This window comes from Lepidochelys kempii, chromosome 1 (genome assembly GCF_965140265.1).
Source record: "Lepidochelys kempii isolate rLepKem1 chromosome 1, rLepKem1.hap2, whole genome shotgun sequence".
In the NCBI taxonomy this organism is placed as follows: Eukaryota; Metazoa; Chordata; order Testudines; family Cheloniidae; genus Lepidochelys; species Lepidochelys kempii.
The window spans coordinates 125,393,934-125,410,243 of record NC_133256.1 but is presented as its reverse complement, the minus strand read 5'-3'; the positions used below and the strand labels follow the sequence as shown (position 1 = coordinate 125,410,243).

Sequence of the window (16,310 nt, the reverse complement as noted above, 5' to 3'; positions counted from 1 at the left end):
CTGGGAAGTTTAGAAAGAATCAGAAAAGCAGTTTAAAATTATGGGACTGGATTTCCCTCTGTTACACCTATTTAAGGTCAATATATTGGTTGCACGTGTTTTCTGGATGATTTTGAGAATTCTAGGAAAAACCATTTGTTTATTGTAAAGACACTCCAGACCCCCTATGGTGGGTAAAAGGCTACATTGGCGTAAAGGGGCCCAAATAATGATACCTAGCTCTTACATAGGGCTTTTTATCAGTGGCTCTCAAAGCACTTTACAAAGGACATAAGTATCATTATTCCCATTTTATAGTTGGGGAAACTGATGCCTAGATACTGCCTGTTGGAGCTTGCTCCCACAGAAGTACTGTGAAGTACAGCTGTGAGTCTGCCCTTTGAGGATCCCCGTGCATAATGGAAGGAGTGGAGCCACAGTGCACAATACTGTGGACATTCTGGACAACGTAGTTGTCCAGTGGGCAGCCCTGTGAGGCTGCTGTAACTTAGAGAGGCCTACAGGGCCCCCTACCTCTCCCTGGGCTGTGAGTTTTGCGCTGTGGCTCTAAAGGTATGTCTACACTTTGAGCTGGGGTTGAGATTCCCAACTCGAGGAGACATACCATGCTAGCTCTGATGTAGCTGGTGCATTAAAATAGAATGTAGCCATGGCAGTGCGAGTAGTGAGAGGGTCCAGGTGCCCCGAGTACCTACCTAGGTCTCTGATGGGCACAAACTTTGGGCAGCTGGCCACTCTCACCACCACAGCTACTTTCTAATTTTTAGCGTGCGGTCTCCATCAGAGCTAGCACAGGTTTGTCTCCTTGAGCTGGGAATCTCAACCCCAGCTCGAACTGTAGACATACCTTTAGAGGCTTAGCACAGAATTTTATCCACTAGATATATTGTTGTCTCACTGACCTTCTCCAGGGTAAAAGTATTACCCTAGCAGAAGCCTCTTCATTGGTACTGTTAAAGAGGATTTGATTGACTGGGATTCATCTGCCAAATTAGATGGGTAAAATGACTTGTAGTATAATACTGCACAAAACATTTTGGAGTTATGTGACAAGCAGAGCTATGGGTTTCACTATGCCAAGGTAAAATAGTTTTCCTCTCTTTGTCACTTCTTAATTACCAAGTGGAGGCCTATAATTTATCCATGTGTTAAGTTATGGCCAAGTAGTTGATGCAGAAAGTAGTAGCTGGCTAATCTTTTAACGTTTCTTCCTTATTTAGATCTTTGTCATTTGGAGAGTTACATGTGTTTCTTGAATTAAAACCCTTTCATATTCTGTGACATATCTTTCCAAATCTCGGTCATCCAGTACACACAAGTTATTTCATCATTCCATAAGTATTTTTGACTTTTTGCATAATCTGTAGGAGGTTTGAACTTCAGTCTGTATGTGTAATGAAGGCAGACAGTCTTCAGACTCCAGCATTGCTTCAGGGATTGATGCAATACTTTTCAGTACATTTCAGATAAACAGAAGATGAGAGTTAAGTATGTAGGAGGAATAGCCTGTTCTTTCATGATAAAGTTAAGTGGCAGTAGACATCCTGATGCTTTCTAACCTATTTAATTGATGTGTGTCTTCAGTGTGTAATATCTGATTGTGTGTAAGACAGACATTGGATTGTAATGAAATGCCATATCCAAATCCTTATTCTGAAATATCTGAATTTTATGCCTTGACTTTTGGGACTCTAATGAAACTCCAAATTCAAACACTCCAAACTAGAAGAATATTCACACTCGTATATATATATATGGATATAAGCTCTAAAGTAGACCTTGTAATTTCTGTGCTAAGGCGGGCTTTCCTGGAGTTTTGAATTGATCTAGCATGGATCCTTACAAGCAGGTAATCTGGAAAATCTATATAATTTAGTCAAGTCATTTATCATGGTATGTACAAGAAGGATACTGTCATCTTGCAATACATTTTTGTTACGTGCATATTGGGGGTGTAGGTATTACTGTCCCGTCATTCTTTTCAATGCAGCATTTATTATCATTCAGTAATATTAGACATATTGTTAACTCTGGAATACAAAGGAGTGAGGCAAAATTTCATGGTTATTGTGCAAAGTAAAATCAGACAAATTATTATAGTACTTCAGTAATTTAAATAATCATGAGGAAAAGATGGGTAAACGTTGCAGGAAAAAATTATTAAATAGAAAAATAATCATCATAATTGGAGAAATTTTGGTTAGTTAGCTCTTGAATTGGCTTGACGATATGAGGGTGATAATTGAAAATTTGTCCCATGTATTTTAGGCTAGTCCATTAAAAATGTATCATCCACAACTTTAATTCTTTGGAGTACGGAATGTTGGATCAACACTTAACAATTCTTTTTCTTGGCCAAATGTTAAGAACTTTAAACTTGTAAACTGTAGCAGGTTCAGGAACCCATAGAAACTCTGTGTTTGAGATGCATAAAGCTGATTGAAATACAAAATGCTTTAATTTGTTCAGTGTAGTGGCACATTATATATTCAAATAGATAATGGAGGGACAAATTTATACTTGATCAGATCTGTATTCTTCCCCTCACTTATTTACTTCTAGCTAAAGATTTATAGACCTGTTTGTATGCCCAAAATGCAAAACTTGCATGATGATGCCATAACACCAATTGGGAAACAAAGGGGCATATTGGTTTTGTTAATATTTGTGCTGATTTCTCTCAGAAATCCCCAACTAATAATAGATATGTGGTTTGCTCACAGACTAGCCCTGTTCAACTTTTATTTCTTCCTATAGTATGATCCTGCTATCTTCTTCCTTGGAGTTCATTACATGGCTATGAAAGAAATGAAGGGATAAAATTATTGCTCTCTTGCTGACACACGGAACCAGATTGGCTGTCTTTATCTAGGTGTTGAACACAGTGGAAATCTCTGTTGGTTCTATTCAAGCAGTAAATAGAAAGTGTTGGGAATAAGTGAGTTGCTTTGTAGTGGAATAGGTAACCCGGGGTCATTTTTTAGTTTGAATTTCACTGAAAGCTCATGTATAATAATATAAATACAGTAACTCCTCACTTAATGTTGTAGTTATGTTCCTGAAAAATGCGACTTTAAGCAAAATGATGTTAAGCGAATCCAATTTCCCCATAAGAATTCATATAAATAAGGGGGGGGGGGGTTAAGTTCCAGGGAAATTTTTTTCACAGGACAAAAAACTATATTTTATATACACACAGTATAAGTTTTAAATAAACAATTTAATACTGTACACAGCAATGATGATTGTGAAGCTTGGGTGAGGTGGTGAAGTCAGAGGGTGGAAGAGGATGGGATATTTGCCAGGCAATGCCTTACTGCTAAAAGATGAACTGGCATTCGGCTGAGCCCCCAAGGGTTAACACATTGTTGTTAATGTAGCCTCACACTCTACAAGGCAGCATGAATGGAGGGAGGGGAGACAGCATGGCAAACAGAGACGGAGACACACACGATGTGTTTGTGAGAGAGAGATGTGCATTGCCCCTTTAAGTACGCTGACCCCACTCTAAGTACACTGCCTTTTTAAGTGTATCTGCAAGTTGAGACAGCAGCTCTGGCCAGCAAGCTCCCTCCCTCCTGAGCCCTGTTGTGAACCAACCCTGCTCTATATGGAGAAGGGGTAAGTGTGGGGCAGGAGCAAGGGGGATGGAGACACCGTGACATTAGCCCCCCTCTTTTCCTGCCCCCACAGCAAGCAGGAGGCTCCCGGGAGCAGCTCCAAGGCAGAAGGCAGGAGCAGCACATGGCAGTGGGGGAGGGACAGCTGAACTGCCCGAATTGATAGCCTGCTGGGCAGCTGCTGCACAGGGAACTTAGGGGAGCAGGGAGCTGAAAGCGGGCTGCCGGTCCACCCTGTTTCCAGGCCCCCACCAGCTAGCTGCAACGGGCTGCTCTTCCTGCAAGCAGTGGACAAAGCAGGCAGCTGCCAAACGGAGGGACCGTTATAAAGGAGCATTGCGCAACTTTAAACGAGCATGTTCCCTAATTGAATCATAGAATATCAGGGTTGGAAGGGACCTCAGGAGATCATCTTGTCCAACCCCCTGGTCAAAGCAGGACCAATCCTCAATTTTTGCCCCAGATCGCTAAATGGCCCCCTCAAGGATTGAACTCACAACCCTGATCAGCAACGTAACAAGTTAACTGGGATGATTTTAAGTGAGGAGTTACTGTAATACAATGTATTTTTTAAAATATTTCTGTTGTCAGTTCTTCATAAAACTTTTCACACTTTGTTCCGTCCGGAGTTAGAATTATCTGATTTCACCTGCAATTTCCTTCTGGGTGTATTTAAAAAATAAGAATAGCCAAATTATATTGATTTTTTTTTAACCTTTTCAGGACCTCTCTGACCATCCTCCTAGTTTTATGTCTGTTCATAAAGCCACCTGGGTCACATGCTTCAGTCAGTTACAAGCCCAACATTGTACTGATACTGGCTGATGATCTTGGTATTGGAGATGTAGGCTGCTATGGAAATGATACTATAAGGTAAAGGATTTAAGCATAGTAATCAAAGATGTTTAATTTACTTTTTTATTGTAAGAATGTCATATTCTGTCCAGTTCCTCCTCTGTTGAGCCACTGGCTGGCGGAAGGACGGGGTTCCCTGCCGGTGTCACCAGCAGTAGGTTAAAGGTGCTAACTGGACCATCTCTCTCGCAACACTGTAAAAGCCGCACAATGACATACTCTGTTGGCAATGGCTATGTTTATTGTAAGTTATTTATCATTAAGAATTATTTTGTGTTATTTTGGGTCTGATTTTTAGAAATGCTAAGCACCTGCACCGCCAGCAGAAGTCACTGGGGGTGATTGGTGAGCAGCCTCTCTAAAAAAAAAAAAATAGTCCTGATTTCATTTGTATAAGTTTAGGCGATTTTTTTTCTGACTCTCAGATAAAAAAATAGTTAAACATGAAAATGAAATAAAGAAAAGGAGAAATAAATGTTCCTTATGCTCCTAAGGGCAGCCTACTTCATCAGCTGAGAATATTTAAGGAGTTAATTAATGTTAACAAAATGGAAGGTAATTCTGACATACAGTGATATGCTGATTTTTTTCCATCCCATTTCTACAGACTTTATATGTGGTTGTTTAAGTAGAGAACCAATCCTGAAGTCCTCACTTGGGCAAAACTCGCATTGACTTCAAAGAGAATTTTGCACAAGGGAGGACAATCTGCCTTTTGTGATGAGTTCTGCATAAAGAGTGCTGGTGTGACAGTGTCAGGTGTCTTTCTACCATAATAGTGGGACAACATAATTATTTTCTGAAAAAGATCCACATAACCTTCAGCCTCCCACCAAGTCCCAGGTGACATCTCATTGTCACCTGCTATTTCCATTAATCAGCAGGTTTCTGTCAATTCCTCAGTAAGGCTGTGTTCCTGCGAGCAGCCACCCGGGGATGGGCCTCTGCAGCCACAAAGCCCCAGTGGCCTCCATATGGCTGTGCACCAGCGTTAGGATACACCTGCGTGGCGCTGCTTGTAGCGATGGGGTCTAAGCTTAGGAATTATTCACTTTAAAAATGTCCAAACAATTGTAATGACCAGACTAAGAGAGAGAAAAATAAAAAAATCCATTATCCTAATTATGGCAGAGGAAACAGCCAACGGCTAACTTTATTAGAGAGCTCAGGAAATGTTTATTAGGTCTATTTAAAAAAAAAAAAAGAAAGAAAAAATACAGTACACAACATTGCTAATCACTATTAGCTGGCAGACCACTGTAATGAAATTTGGTTGTGTTGATTTTGTTTTTAGGACCCCTAACATTGACCGGCTGGCAAAGGAAGGAGTGAAACTTACTCAGCACATTGCTGCGGCTCCGCTTTGCACACCAAGCAGAGCAGCTTTCCTGACTGGCAGATACCCAATCAGATCAGGTGTGGACCTGTTTCATGGTACAGTGCTGTCTTAGCAAGAGATCTTAGCTTTTAAACATTTAGAGTCATTGACTTTACGGCCAAAGGGATCATCAGGGTCATCTAGTCTGACCTCCTGCGCATTGCAGGCCACAGAACCTTGCCTACCCACTCCTGTAATAGACCCATAACCTCTGGCTGAGTTACTGAAGTCCTCAAAACATGATTTAAAGACTTCAAGTTACGAGAATCCACCATTTACTCCAGTTTAAACCTGCAAGTGACCCATGCCCCCATGCTGCAGAGGAAGGCAAAAAAACTCCAGGGTTTTTCTCTGCCAATCTGACCCAAGGGAAAATTCCTTCCCAACCCCAAATATCAGTTGGACCCTGAGCATTTTGGCAAGACCCAGCAGCCAGACACCTGAGAGATAATTTTCTATAGTAACTCAGAGCCCTCCCCATCTAGTGTCCCATCACCAGCTGCTGGGGATATTTGTTTATTTTATGTTATAATTATTGCAACATGGATCCATTCATCCCTGCCTCTGCACAGGACAGAAAGGAGCACTCATGTAGCTAACATGAAAGGAGGCTAGGAGGTGCAAACAGATGGGAGCAGGAGCCATGATGTCTCCCACTGAATTGCCACCAGAAGCCTCTCCACATGGGTAATTCAATTTTGAAGGTCCACAGATATTAAGCAGATGTGGCTGGCCCACATTAAATGCAGTGGGGTAGAAAATAAACAGCCATTCCTGGGAGCAGCTTCTGCTGAAACTAGTATATTTTGTGGCACGAAAGATCATGGAATAATGCTGCTCTGTAATAGTGATGCCAATAGTAATGTTTTCGTATAAAGTTGCTAAATCTCAACAATTTATAGCACAGTGCTCAAACGGCAAAAGGTTTCGTAAACACAGTTTACCTTAGCCTTAAATCCTAAACAGAAATACCTGCAATAGTAATGTAATAGCAAGTGCATGTAGGCAATATACTCAGACTAGTTTCATTCCCTCCGGTCAACAAGCAGGAATGACAGACGTGCAAGACAAATGTCAATAACTTATAATTCTGTAACTGTCAGCCAAACACAATAATAATCAGGTTGACAGAAGCATTCTTTTCTCTCCTGATGATACAAGTTCCAGGGATGGAAAAAAAAAATAGTTATGCAAGCTTCTAGACTGCAATTCCCTAGTCATTGCATTATAGCAAATTATTTCAGTGTGTATCCCAGGAAGTTTGAAGTTAATATGCTGCCCCACTTCCACCCTTAACCTCCCATTGAGCTCAGTGGGAATTGTGCACAGATACCTACAGTCTAGTCTGTGTTCCTATATCTCAGTGCAGAACCCGTAAAGTCTGGATGATACTGTAATATATAATAGCCCTTATATTAGTGTCCCACTTCAGTCTTCCAGAAAACTTGACATTTGACTTATGTTTGACCGTCTCCATTCCCTGTTGTGTTTACAGCTTTCCTCTTTTTCACACCATCAAACAGATCCACATCATCACTCAGATCCACAACTTTGGTTTCTAAAAATCTGTAAAAAGATTTTTTTTCTATGTTTTCCAAGTCCTGCTGCAAATAATGATTAAAAGATAGAAGGAAAACGTCACACACATCTGTGTGAGGTGCAAATGAGAAATTGGTAATATAAAGCAAGAGATTTACATCTCCCCATTCTCACCCAGATTCTAATTTATTTTCACCAGGGCTTAACCAGACAACATAGGGTAGATTCTTAGCTGGTGTAAATCAGTACCAGACTATTAAAGTCAGGGAAGCTATGCTAATTTAGATGAGCTGAGTATCTGGCCCCAAGAATGTAAGACTGTTTTCTAGTGGCCTGCTAATTATTCAGTTATTAGCGGCAGGAGGGAGAGAGACAATGTAAAGATACAAAAGGTTGATTTTTAAGTCTAGCAAGTTTTGACTGTGCAGACAAGAGAGCTTTAGTGAGCTATTATAAAAACAAAGGTTTCAGAGTAACAGCCGTGTCAGTCTGTATTTGCAAAAAGAAAAGGAGTACTTGTGGCACCTTAGAGACTAACCAATTTATTTGAGCATGAGCTTTCGTGAGCTACAGCTCACTTCATCGGATGCAAACAAAATTTGCTTTTGACTAAAGCACCCACATTGCTGTGTTTAGTACTTTTAAAAATTGTGTATTATAGGTATGGATGCCACTAATGACTATCGTGTTATTCAGTGGGCTGGGGCCTCAGGAGGGCTCCCTCCAAATGAAACCACTTTTGCCAAGATACTACAGCAGCAAGGCTACATCACAGGACTAATAGGTATGTAGACTCAATATTGTTTGGGTAAAAGGTGTTATCTAAACATTTAGCCCTGAAATATGTCATTGTGAGGGGATTGATCAATTCTTAGTTTTATTGTTTATGACATCATATCATATAACATGTCTTTGTTCCCTTGTGTCAGTGTCAAACTGTCTGGAGTGGCTCACAAACATGAGTGCCAACCTCAGGGCAGACTGATCGGGAACAGGGCACAAAACCCAAACTGACTGTATGTTCTATAATTAGATTTCACCAACCAAGTATCAAATGTGACCTCCTAAAGCATTATAACAGCCTTAATACGGAGTCACAGACAGTCCCCCTTTGGGCACTCCAATCTATCTTGCCACCCAAGCAAGCCTGCCTTTGTAATAGATGTCCCTTTACACCAAAAACCACATCAGTATTCAGGTTATTCCCAGTCCCAAAGAACCAGTCAACTGTACCTCCGATCTCAAATCAAAGATAACACGTGTAGCCAATCCTGTAATAAACTAACTAAAGGTTTATTAACTAAGAAAAAGAAATATGAGAGTTATTTATGCGGTTAAAGCAGGTAAACATACACCCACAAGTGAATTAGTCAAGTTTCAAAAGATAATAGAAGCTTCTATAATAAGCGAGGTTTTATGTCCTTTAGGGTGAACCCAAGCCAAGCACCTTGGGGATCTCTTGCTTATGTTTAGGAATCTTTGCCCCTCAGAGTCCAGGCAGCATAAAGATAACAGTTTCTCCTTAACAGGCATTTTTATTCCCTTCCCCCAGGGTTCAAGCTGTGATGGGAGGAGGGCTTGTGTACATACCCTCTTCAGGGGTGACAGGAAAGCAATCAACAAAGTCTTTTGTCCACAGTGGCATGTCTGATGACAGTAGACCACCTTTTGCTGGGGAGGAGATAACACCTTTTGTGGTAAACTGACATTTCACACTTGGTAATGCTTCTTTGCTGACTGCGGAGGGATTTACAGTCTTAGCAAACATTTAAACATTACCTTAGAACAGGGGATACAGAGACTATGGGTAGAATTAATGCATGCAGCATCCTACAAGCATTCCATAAAGTCTAAACACATTCTTGTAACTCTAGTGGTATTTAGCAACACTAACACACAGGTGAGTGAGACTGGTTTCCAGCTGTGCATTTGTCAGTGTTCAATGAGGCCTGGGTCCGTGGCGTGATCTGGTACCAGGACTGTTATACACAGTCGGCATATCCTGTAGGCACTAATTCTGCACCAGAGAAACTATTCCACTCAGAAAGACATTCAGCTGGAAAGAATAAATTATACTGATGATACACTCACCTTTAAAATAGAACCGTATCATACCCAACCACAACCACTTGTCCAAGATCTAACTGCTTATGCATTCAGTTAAATAGACCTTGCAAGATTACCGTACCAGTAATAGTGCTATCTAGTGATTGTCAATAATATTACATTAACATGTACAAATGAGTTACATTTTGAGCCTGTATCTTTAGGTTTTAGTAGAGTGACCAGATGTCCCAATTTTATAGGGACAGTCCTGATATTTGGGACTTTTTCTTATATAGTCACCTATTACCCCCACCCCCGTCCCGATTTTTCACATTTGCTATCTGGTCACCCTAGGTTTTAGACACTTTGGGCCAGAAGCACATAAATTGATATAAGTTGACACAGCTCCAATTGAAATCAATGAAACGAAGCTAATTTACACCATCTGAGGATTTGGCCCTTCACATATAGCAATACCGTCAGTTAAGGTTATTCAAAAGTTACAGTATACTACATTGTACTTGAACAAGATTTCAGTACAGCCCAGATAAAAACATCCTTTTACAAAATGAATAAAGATGTCAGTTTCATTTGTACATGTCTAATTGTGCCACTCAGTTTTCATAAGGCCACTTGCTAAAACAACTATTCACTTTTTAGTCATGACCTGAAATGGAATTCCCTCAAATGATTCATCTAACCCAGGGGCGGGCAAACTTTTTTTGGCCTGAGGGCCACATTGAGTTTCTGAAATTGTATGGAGGGCCGGTTAGGGGAGGCTGTGCCTCCACACACAGCCAGGCATGGCCTGGTCCCCACCCCCATCCGACCCCCCCCCGCACCCCGCTTCTTGCCCCCTAACGCCCCCCCCCCGGGACTCCTGCCACATCCACCACCACCCGCTGCTCTTAGTCCCCTGACCGCCCCTGGACCTCCTGCCCCTAACTGCTCCCTGCCGCCCCATCCGACCCCCCCTCCTTCCTGACTGCTCCCCCCCCAGCCCCATCCAACCACCCCTTCTCCCTGACCGCCCCCGGACCCCTCTCCCCTAACTGCCCCCCACCACCCTATTCAACCCCCCCTTCCTGACTGCCTCCCCGGGACCCCTGCCCCATCCACCCACCCTGTCCCCTGACCACCCCCCGCCGCCCCATCCAACCCCTCCTCGTCTTCTTGACTGCCTCCCCGGAACCCCTGCCCCCATTCAACCCCCAGTCCCCACCCTCTGATTGCCCCGCCCCGTATCCACACCCTTGATCATCCCCTGAACTCCTCTGCCCTCTATCCAAACTCCCCCCCCCCCCCCCCCGCTCCCTGCCCCCTTACCACGCTGCCTGGAGCACCGGTGGCTGGCGGCGCGGCTGCACCAGGATAGGCAGCCGCGCCGCACAGCACAGAGCACCAGGTCAGACCAGGCTCTGCAGTCCTGCCGCCCAGAGCATTGCTCCATGTGGCTGTGGGGGAGAGGAGACAGCCTCCTGGGCCAGGAGCTCAGGGGTCGGGCAGGACGGTCCTGCGGGCCAGATGTGGTCTGTGGGCCGTAGTTTGCCCACCTCTGATCTAACCTCCCCCACCATAAGGGTATGCTGAAAAAGCATAAACAGAAATGATAAAGAAAAGAACCAGAAAACAACCCTATAATCATGTAAAGCTAGGCCTCTGTCTTTTTTCTATGCTTATCTGTCTTCTCTCTAAGGTTATAGGTAGAAGGAATGTGAACTGTGTGTAACCTGTACTCCCCGTTTTGGGGAAAGAATTCCTTATACAGATAAGCCTCCATGTTCATACCTACCCCAGAACTTCAAACAGACTGGGCTAACCGGCTTGAACTGGAAGAGATATCACACTGTATGTTGAACCAGGCTATAAAAGCCCATCTCTGTTCTTTGTTCGGGGCTTCACCATTTTCCTCTGTAAAGGAATTGGTGAGCCCTTCAGCTGTCGTACTTGCTAGCATTAAAGTGCCTCACTTTATCAAAGAGCCAAGACTCTGTGTTTTGTTTGGCTAATACAGAAGTCCAGGGAAGGCTACCCTCCTAACCCTAGACAGGAGGGGAAACCTTTTTCCCTAACAGAGAATTTTCAAGACTCAATTTCCAGAGGACTCAACCCAACCTAATATGGATGCCTAAGTCTGGGCAGCCAAAAACTCTGGCCTACATGTACAAAACAGCATTTACACACATAAATTACACATCTGCTATCTAATGTGCATGCACACGTTGATTTGTGTAAATTCAAAATCAGACACCAAAATTAGCAGAAGATATTGAAAATGTAGCCCTTAAGGCATTAGAAAACAGGATTTTTATTATTTTTATTTAAGTTGTGTTGTGTTCAATCTTCATTTTCCTTGTGATATAAGAGGAATAATGCTGTAGTTGTTTCAGAATTTTGATAAACATCATATCCGATACTGCCAAGTGCTTCCGCTTGGCTTCAGTACTGAATCACTGACATAAACCGTGTTCAGTTTCCTGTACTTCACCATAGACATTATCCCTTAGGGAGCCCATGGCATTTCATTCTGAGGATTTAGATGGCAGAGTACATTCACTTTTTCCCCAGGGGTGCCTAAGTTTGAGTCCCAACATAGGCATCAAAAGCATCACATAATTGAGCGAGACTGCTAGTCTTTGTTGAACAGAGTCTGGTGATCATAAGCAGTATTGGCAATAAATAGCAGGATTGAAGTGCACAACCATTAAGTAAGGCATCTTGCACAGTTCCTGCCCACATTGCATTTAGCTGGGCACTAAATTAACTCACAATTTCTTTTAAGATGTGTATCACAACTTTGGATTTTCTAAGTGTCTAAGGGCTGCACTTTTTGTGTCTCTTTAAAATTGAAATGGGTTTAACTGCAGAACAAGAGCACCCATTAAACAATCAGCAATGTGATTTGAGAAAAATATTTTTGTTAAAAACTTTTGATGAGTTGTCTTTCAGAATGTGGCTTACTGCATGTCTGCCAAAAACTTATTTCTCTTATTTATATGTTTATTCCCTGTGGACCTGGGTTTTTTTAAAGAGAATCTGTGAATCCGCAGCTACCATTACCTTCAGCTAAAGATTTGAGCGTTCAGCACTTCTGAAATTCAATCTCATTATATCTATTTACAAACAGTATGCCTATATTTTCATCACAAAGTGGAATTGATCATGGTGGATTGGGAAATACCTTGAGTATTTAGCTGAGGGCAATCCAGACTTCCTGATTAGAATGTTCACCCACCTATTGATCATTTCATATCTGCATCTGGCAAGGAGGTTGCATCCTTTTTTCTCAGATATAGACCTTTTGGTTGTGATCCATGCTCGTGTCAGATCAGGATTAGAATACTACAGTGCTCTCTATCTGCGGCTAAACTTTTAAATCCAATTGCAGTCTGAAGTTAGTATGACACTAGTAATACAGTGGGCCACTTGTTTAGCAAAATTCTTGCTCTAAGCGCATGACCCTTCTGCTCCATAGCTGGGGCTGGTTGTGCGTTGATTCCAAAGCGGAATTCAAGGTATTATTTTTGATCCATGACATTGAAATGGCCTATCTGATGGACTAGAACTTCCCCCGTATCACCCTGGCAATCAGCAGTGGCACTTGAGGAGCTCCCTTACTATAGATGAAAGGGAACAGCTGGCCCCTGGGTTTTCGGAATTCACAGCCCCCATGCTTTGGTTCAAACCATCTTGAATTTAGAGATCTTCTGAGTATGCTTCAAAGCCCATCTGTTTGAGTGGGCCCTTGCAGGAGGTCTAAGCTGGATTTTGATGTGGTCTTTTTCTCTGAGTAATGAGTATATATTACAGGGGAGGAGCGGCTGTTCTTTTGTTTCATGATGACTTTATTATTTGAGTTGGAAAGGGTATCTAGAGCTTGGATAGGTACTTTTTTTTTTTAACTTTAAGTCAAAATAACTAAAAATAATGCCTGTAATTTATCATAAACTAGTATTTCTTTATGCCCATTCACTGTATATATTCTCATCACTAAAGCTATTTACATCCAGTATAGGGTTTGCACTGACATCTCCCAGCATCTCATGGCTTATTTGGCAGATAGCCAGAAAAGATGTCACTTTCACTGGTATAAGGGGTCTTGAGCCTATTTCACTTTATAATTGGCTCCATCTTTATATCCAAATCACACCTTATCGCTTTGTAACCCACACATCATCTGACTTTCTACATAGATCTACTGCTACACTATTCTAAGCTTTCCAGAGCAATATCCTACTTACTTCCCTCATTCATTATATTGGCTTTCTGGAGGGTACAGAGGCAAGAGAACAATGTTGTTTCAGCCTGTGTTACAAAAGGACTTCTTTCCCCTTTTTCATAGCTGGCAGAAGTCAAAGAATGCCAGATATTTTCTGCCTTGCCCTTTAAATCCTGGCTGTTCTCAATTACTGGCTCCTATTTTAGGGCCTATGATTAGGGCCTAAACTGACCCAGGCAAGAGAGACTGTGTACCCAAGCAGAGCCCCAATGATTTCAGAGGGACTTGTGAGGATGTAAAGACTCAGCCTCTTGGAACAGATTACATAATTAGGGTCTTATTATAAGAGGAAAAAGTAATTTTATTAGCGAGGTGTTTTTTGCTTTTTGTTCTCACAAGACCAGAATATTTTAAATGATTGTATTGTATTGTAACTTTACATTTAAAAATATATATATTTTCAGGGAAGTGGCATCAAGGTGTGAACTGTGAATCCCGCAACGACTACTGTCATCACCCTTTAAACCATGGGTTTGATTATTTTTATGGCATGCCATTTAGTCTAATGAATGACTGTCAAATAACAAAACTTGCAGAGAAGGACAGAGTCTTGAGAACCAAATTCTGGCTTTACACTCAGACAATTGTCCTTGCTGTACTCACCCTTTCAATAGCAAGACTTATTGGCTTGGCCTCAGTCACCTGGAAAATAATCACCTGTTTTGCTTGGTTTGGTTTTTTGTTCTTTGCATCCTGGTTCTCGAGTTATGGATTCATAAGATATTGGGACTGCATTATGATGAGAAACCATGAAATTACTGAGCAGCCAATGGTGGTAGAAAGAACTACATCCCTTATACTGAGGGAGGCCATTTCTTTTATTGAAAGGTAAAGTACATTTCATTTTGAACATATTTGTTTTAGTTCTTGAATATCTCACTACATTGTTTACTTATCTAATTGATTGATTGATTAGTTAATTTTTAAATAATGCTTTCAAATGTAAAGCCCTCTATATGTAATTATTATCTTGACTCCAAAGGACATAGAGCTTAAGGCCAGAGAGGACCACCAAATCACCTTGTCTGACCTCCTGAATATCATAGGCCACTAACCACCACCCCCACACCAAACTAACAACCAGTGCTAGATTAAAATATTACAGTCCTTAGACGACTAAACGTGTGTGTGGCACAGGCACAGAACAGAAGGGAGTGAGGTGCACCAATTCCTGAGGTTCCTGCAATGGCAGGGAATTGATTTAATGAGGTATACCAAGATTATTCTAGCAAGTGACCTGTGCCCCTTGCTTCAGTGGAAGGTGAAAACTGCCAAGGTTTGCCAGTCTGACCTGAGGGAAAAATCCTTCCTTACCCAACATATGGCGATCAGTGAGATACTGAGCATATGAGCAAGCACCTGAAATAAAAATATTCTCAGTACCATCTCAAAGCACTTGCCCATCCTGTTCAGTGTCCCATCTCTAGTCAGGGCTATCTCTGAGGTTTCAGAGGAAGGAGACAAAATATACAAATACACTGGGGGAGCCGGGGGGGGAATTCCCTTCCTGACTGTTACTGGTAAGCAGTTGAAGCCCTGAGGCATGAGATTTTAGGAACATAAGACGCAGATCAGAAGGGACCTCCAGGCTGTCAAGGCCAGTCCACCACCACCACAGGCTACCCAGTCATGCAATTCTATTCATAAATGTGTCCATCTCTTTCTTAAAACTCATTATTTGCTTCTTCAACTCCAATTGGGAGGCTGGCTCAAAACCTTACTCTTCTAATAGTTAGAAACCTTCTTCTAATTTCCAGTCTGAATGTATTCATAGCCAGTTTGTATCCATTTGTTCTTGTGCCAACATTTTCCTCTTAAGTTAAGGCTGCCTGAAGGTTTTCCTTCTAATTTAATGTTTTCAGGAACTCTTAACTTTTCAAAATTTTCAACTTTTGGACAGAAAACTTCCAGGCTCTATTTATAGAATTGCTTTTTGTCCTGATGAGACCAGAGTATTTTAAATGATTGCAGCTCAACTCAGCTACTGATCTATATTGGTGCTTCATTATGTTCCTCCTTTTCTCTCTGTCGCAGCAATGAACTGGGGTCCTAAAATAGTCAGGCACCAAATTAGGGCCAGTTTCTCACCTGGTATAAATTTTCATAACTCTCTTGACTTCAGCTGATTTAAATCAGCAAAGAATCTGGCCTCCAGAATGGAACCTCTCTACTTGTGAATAGAAGACAAAGGGGAATATTTTAAATATTCAAAAATTAATGAAATTTTGTAATCACTGGGTTTAACTTCTGTACCCAGAAAGATAATGGAGCAAATAATAAAGCAAAACATCTAGAAGATAATAAGGTGATAAGTAACAGTCAGCATGGATTTGTCAAGAACAAATCCATGTCAAACCAACTTGTTAGCTTTCTTAGACAGGGTAAAAAGCCTTGAGGATGGGGGGAGTGGTAGACGTGGTATATCTTGACTTTAGTAAAGCTTTTAATACTATCTCGCATGACCTCCTCATAAACAAACTAGGGAAATGCAACCTAGATGGAGCTACCATAAGGTGGGTGCATAACTGGTTGGAAGACCATTCCCAGAGAGTAGTTATCAGTGGTTCACAGTCATGCTGGAAGGGCATAATTA

General features: G+C 41.7%; 1 protein-coding gene across 1 annotated transcript in view; it reads left to right on the top strand.

The window, feature by feature from the left end:
* Positions 1-1,061: 1,061 nt before the first annotated feature.
* LOC140899890 (arylsulfatase D-like) overlaps positions 1,062-16,310 on the top strand; it is a 33,439-nt gene continuing 18,190 nt past the window's right edge. Inside the window, exons 1-5 of the mRNA XM_073316592.1 lie at positions 1,062-1,081; positions 4,344-4,493; positions 5,770-5,891; positions 8,054-8,176; positions 14,122-14,545. Of these exons, the coding sequence (XP_073172693.1) occupies positions 1,062-1,081; positions 4,344-4,493; positions 5,770-5,891; positions 8,054-8,176; positions 14,122-14,545 (839 nt within the window). The remainder of the gene's footprint in view (positions 1,082-4,343; positions 4,494-5,769; positions 5,892-8,053; positions 8,177-14,121; positions 14,546-16,310) is intronic.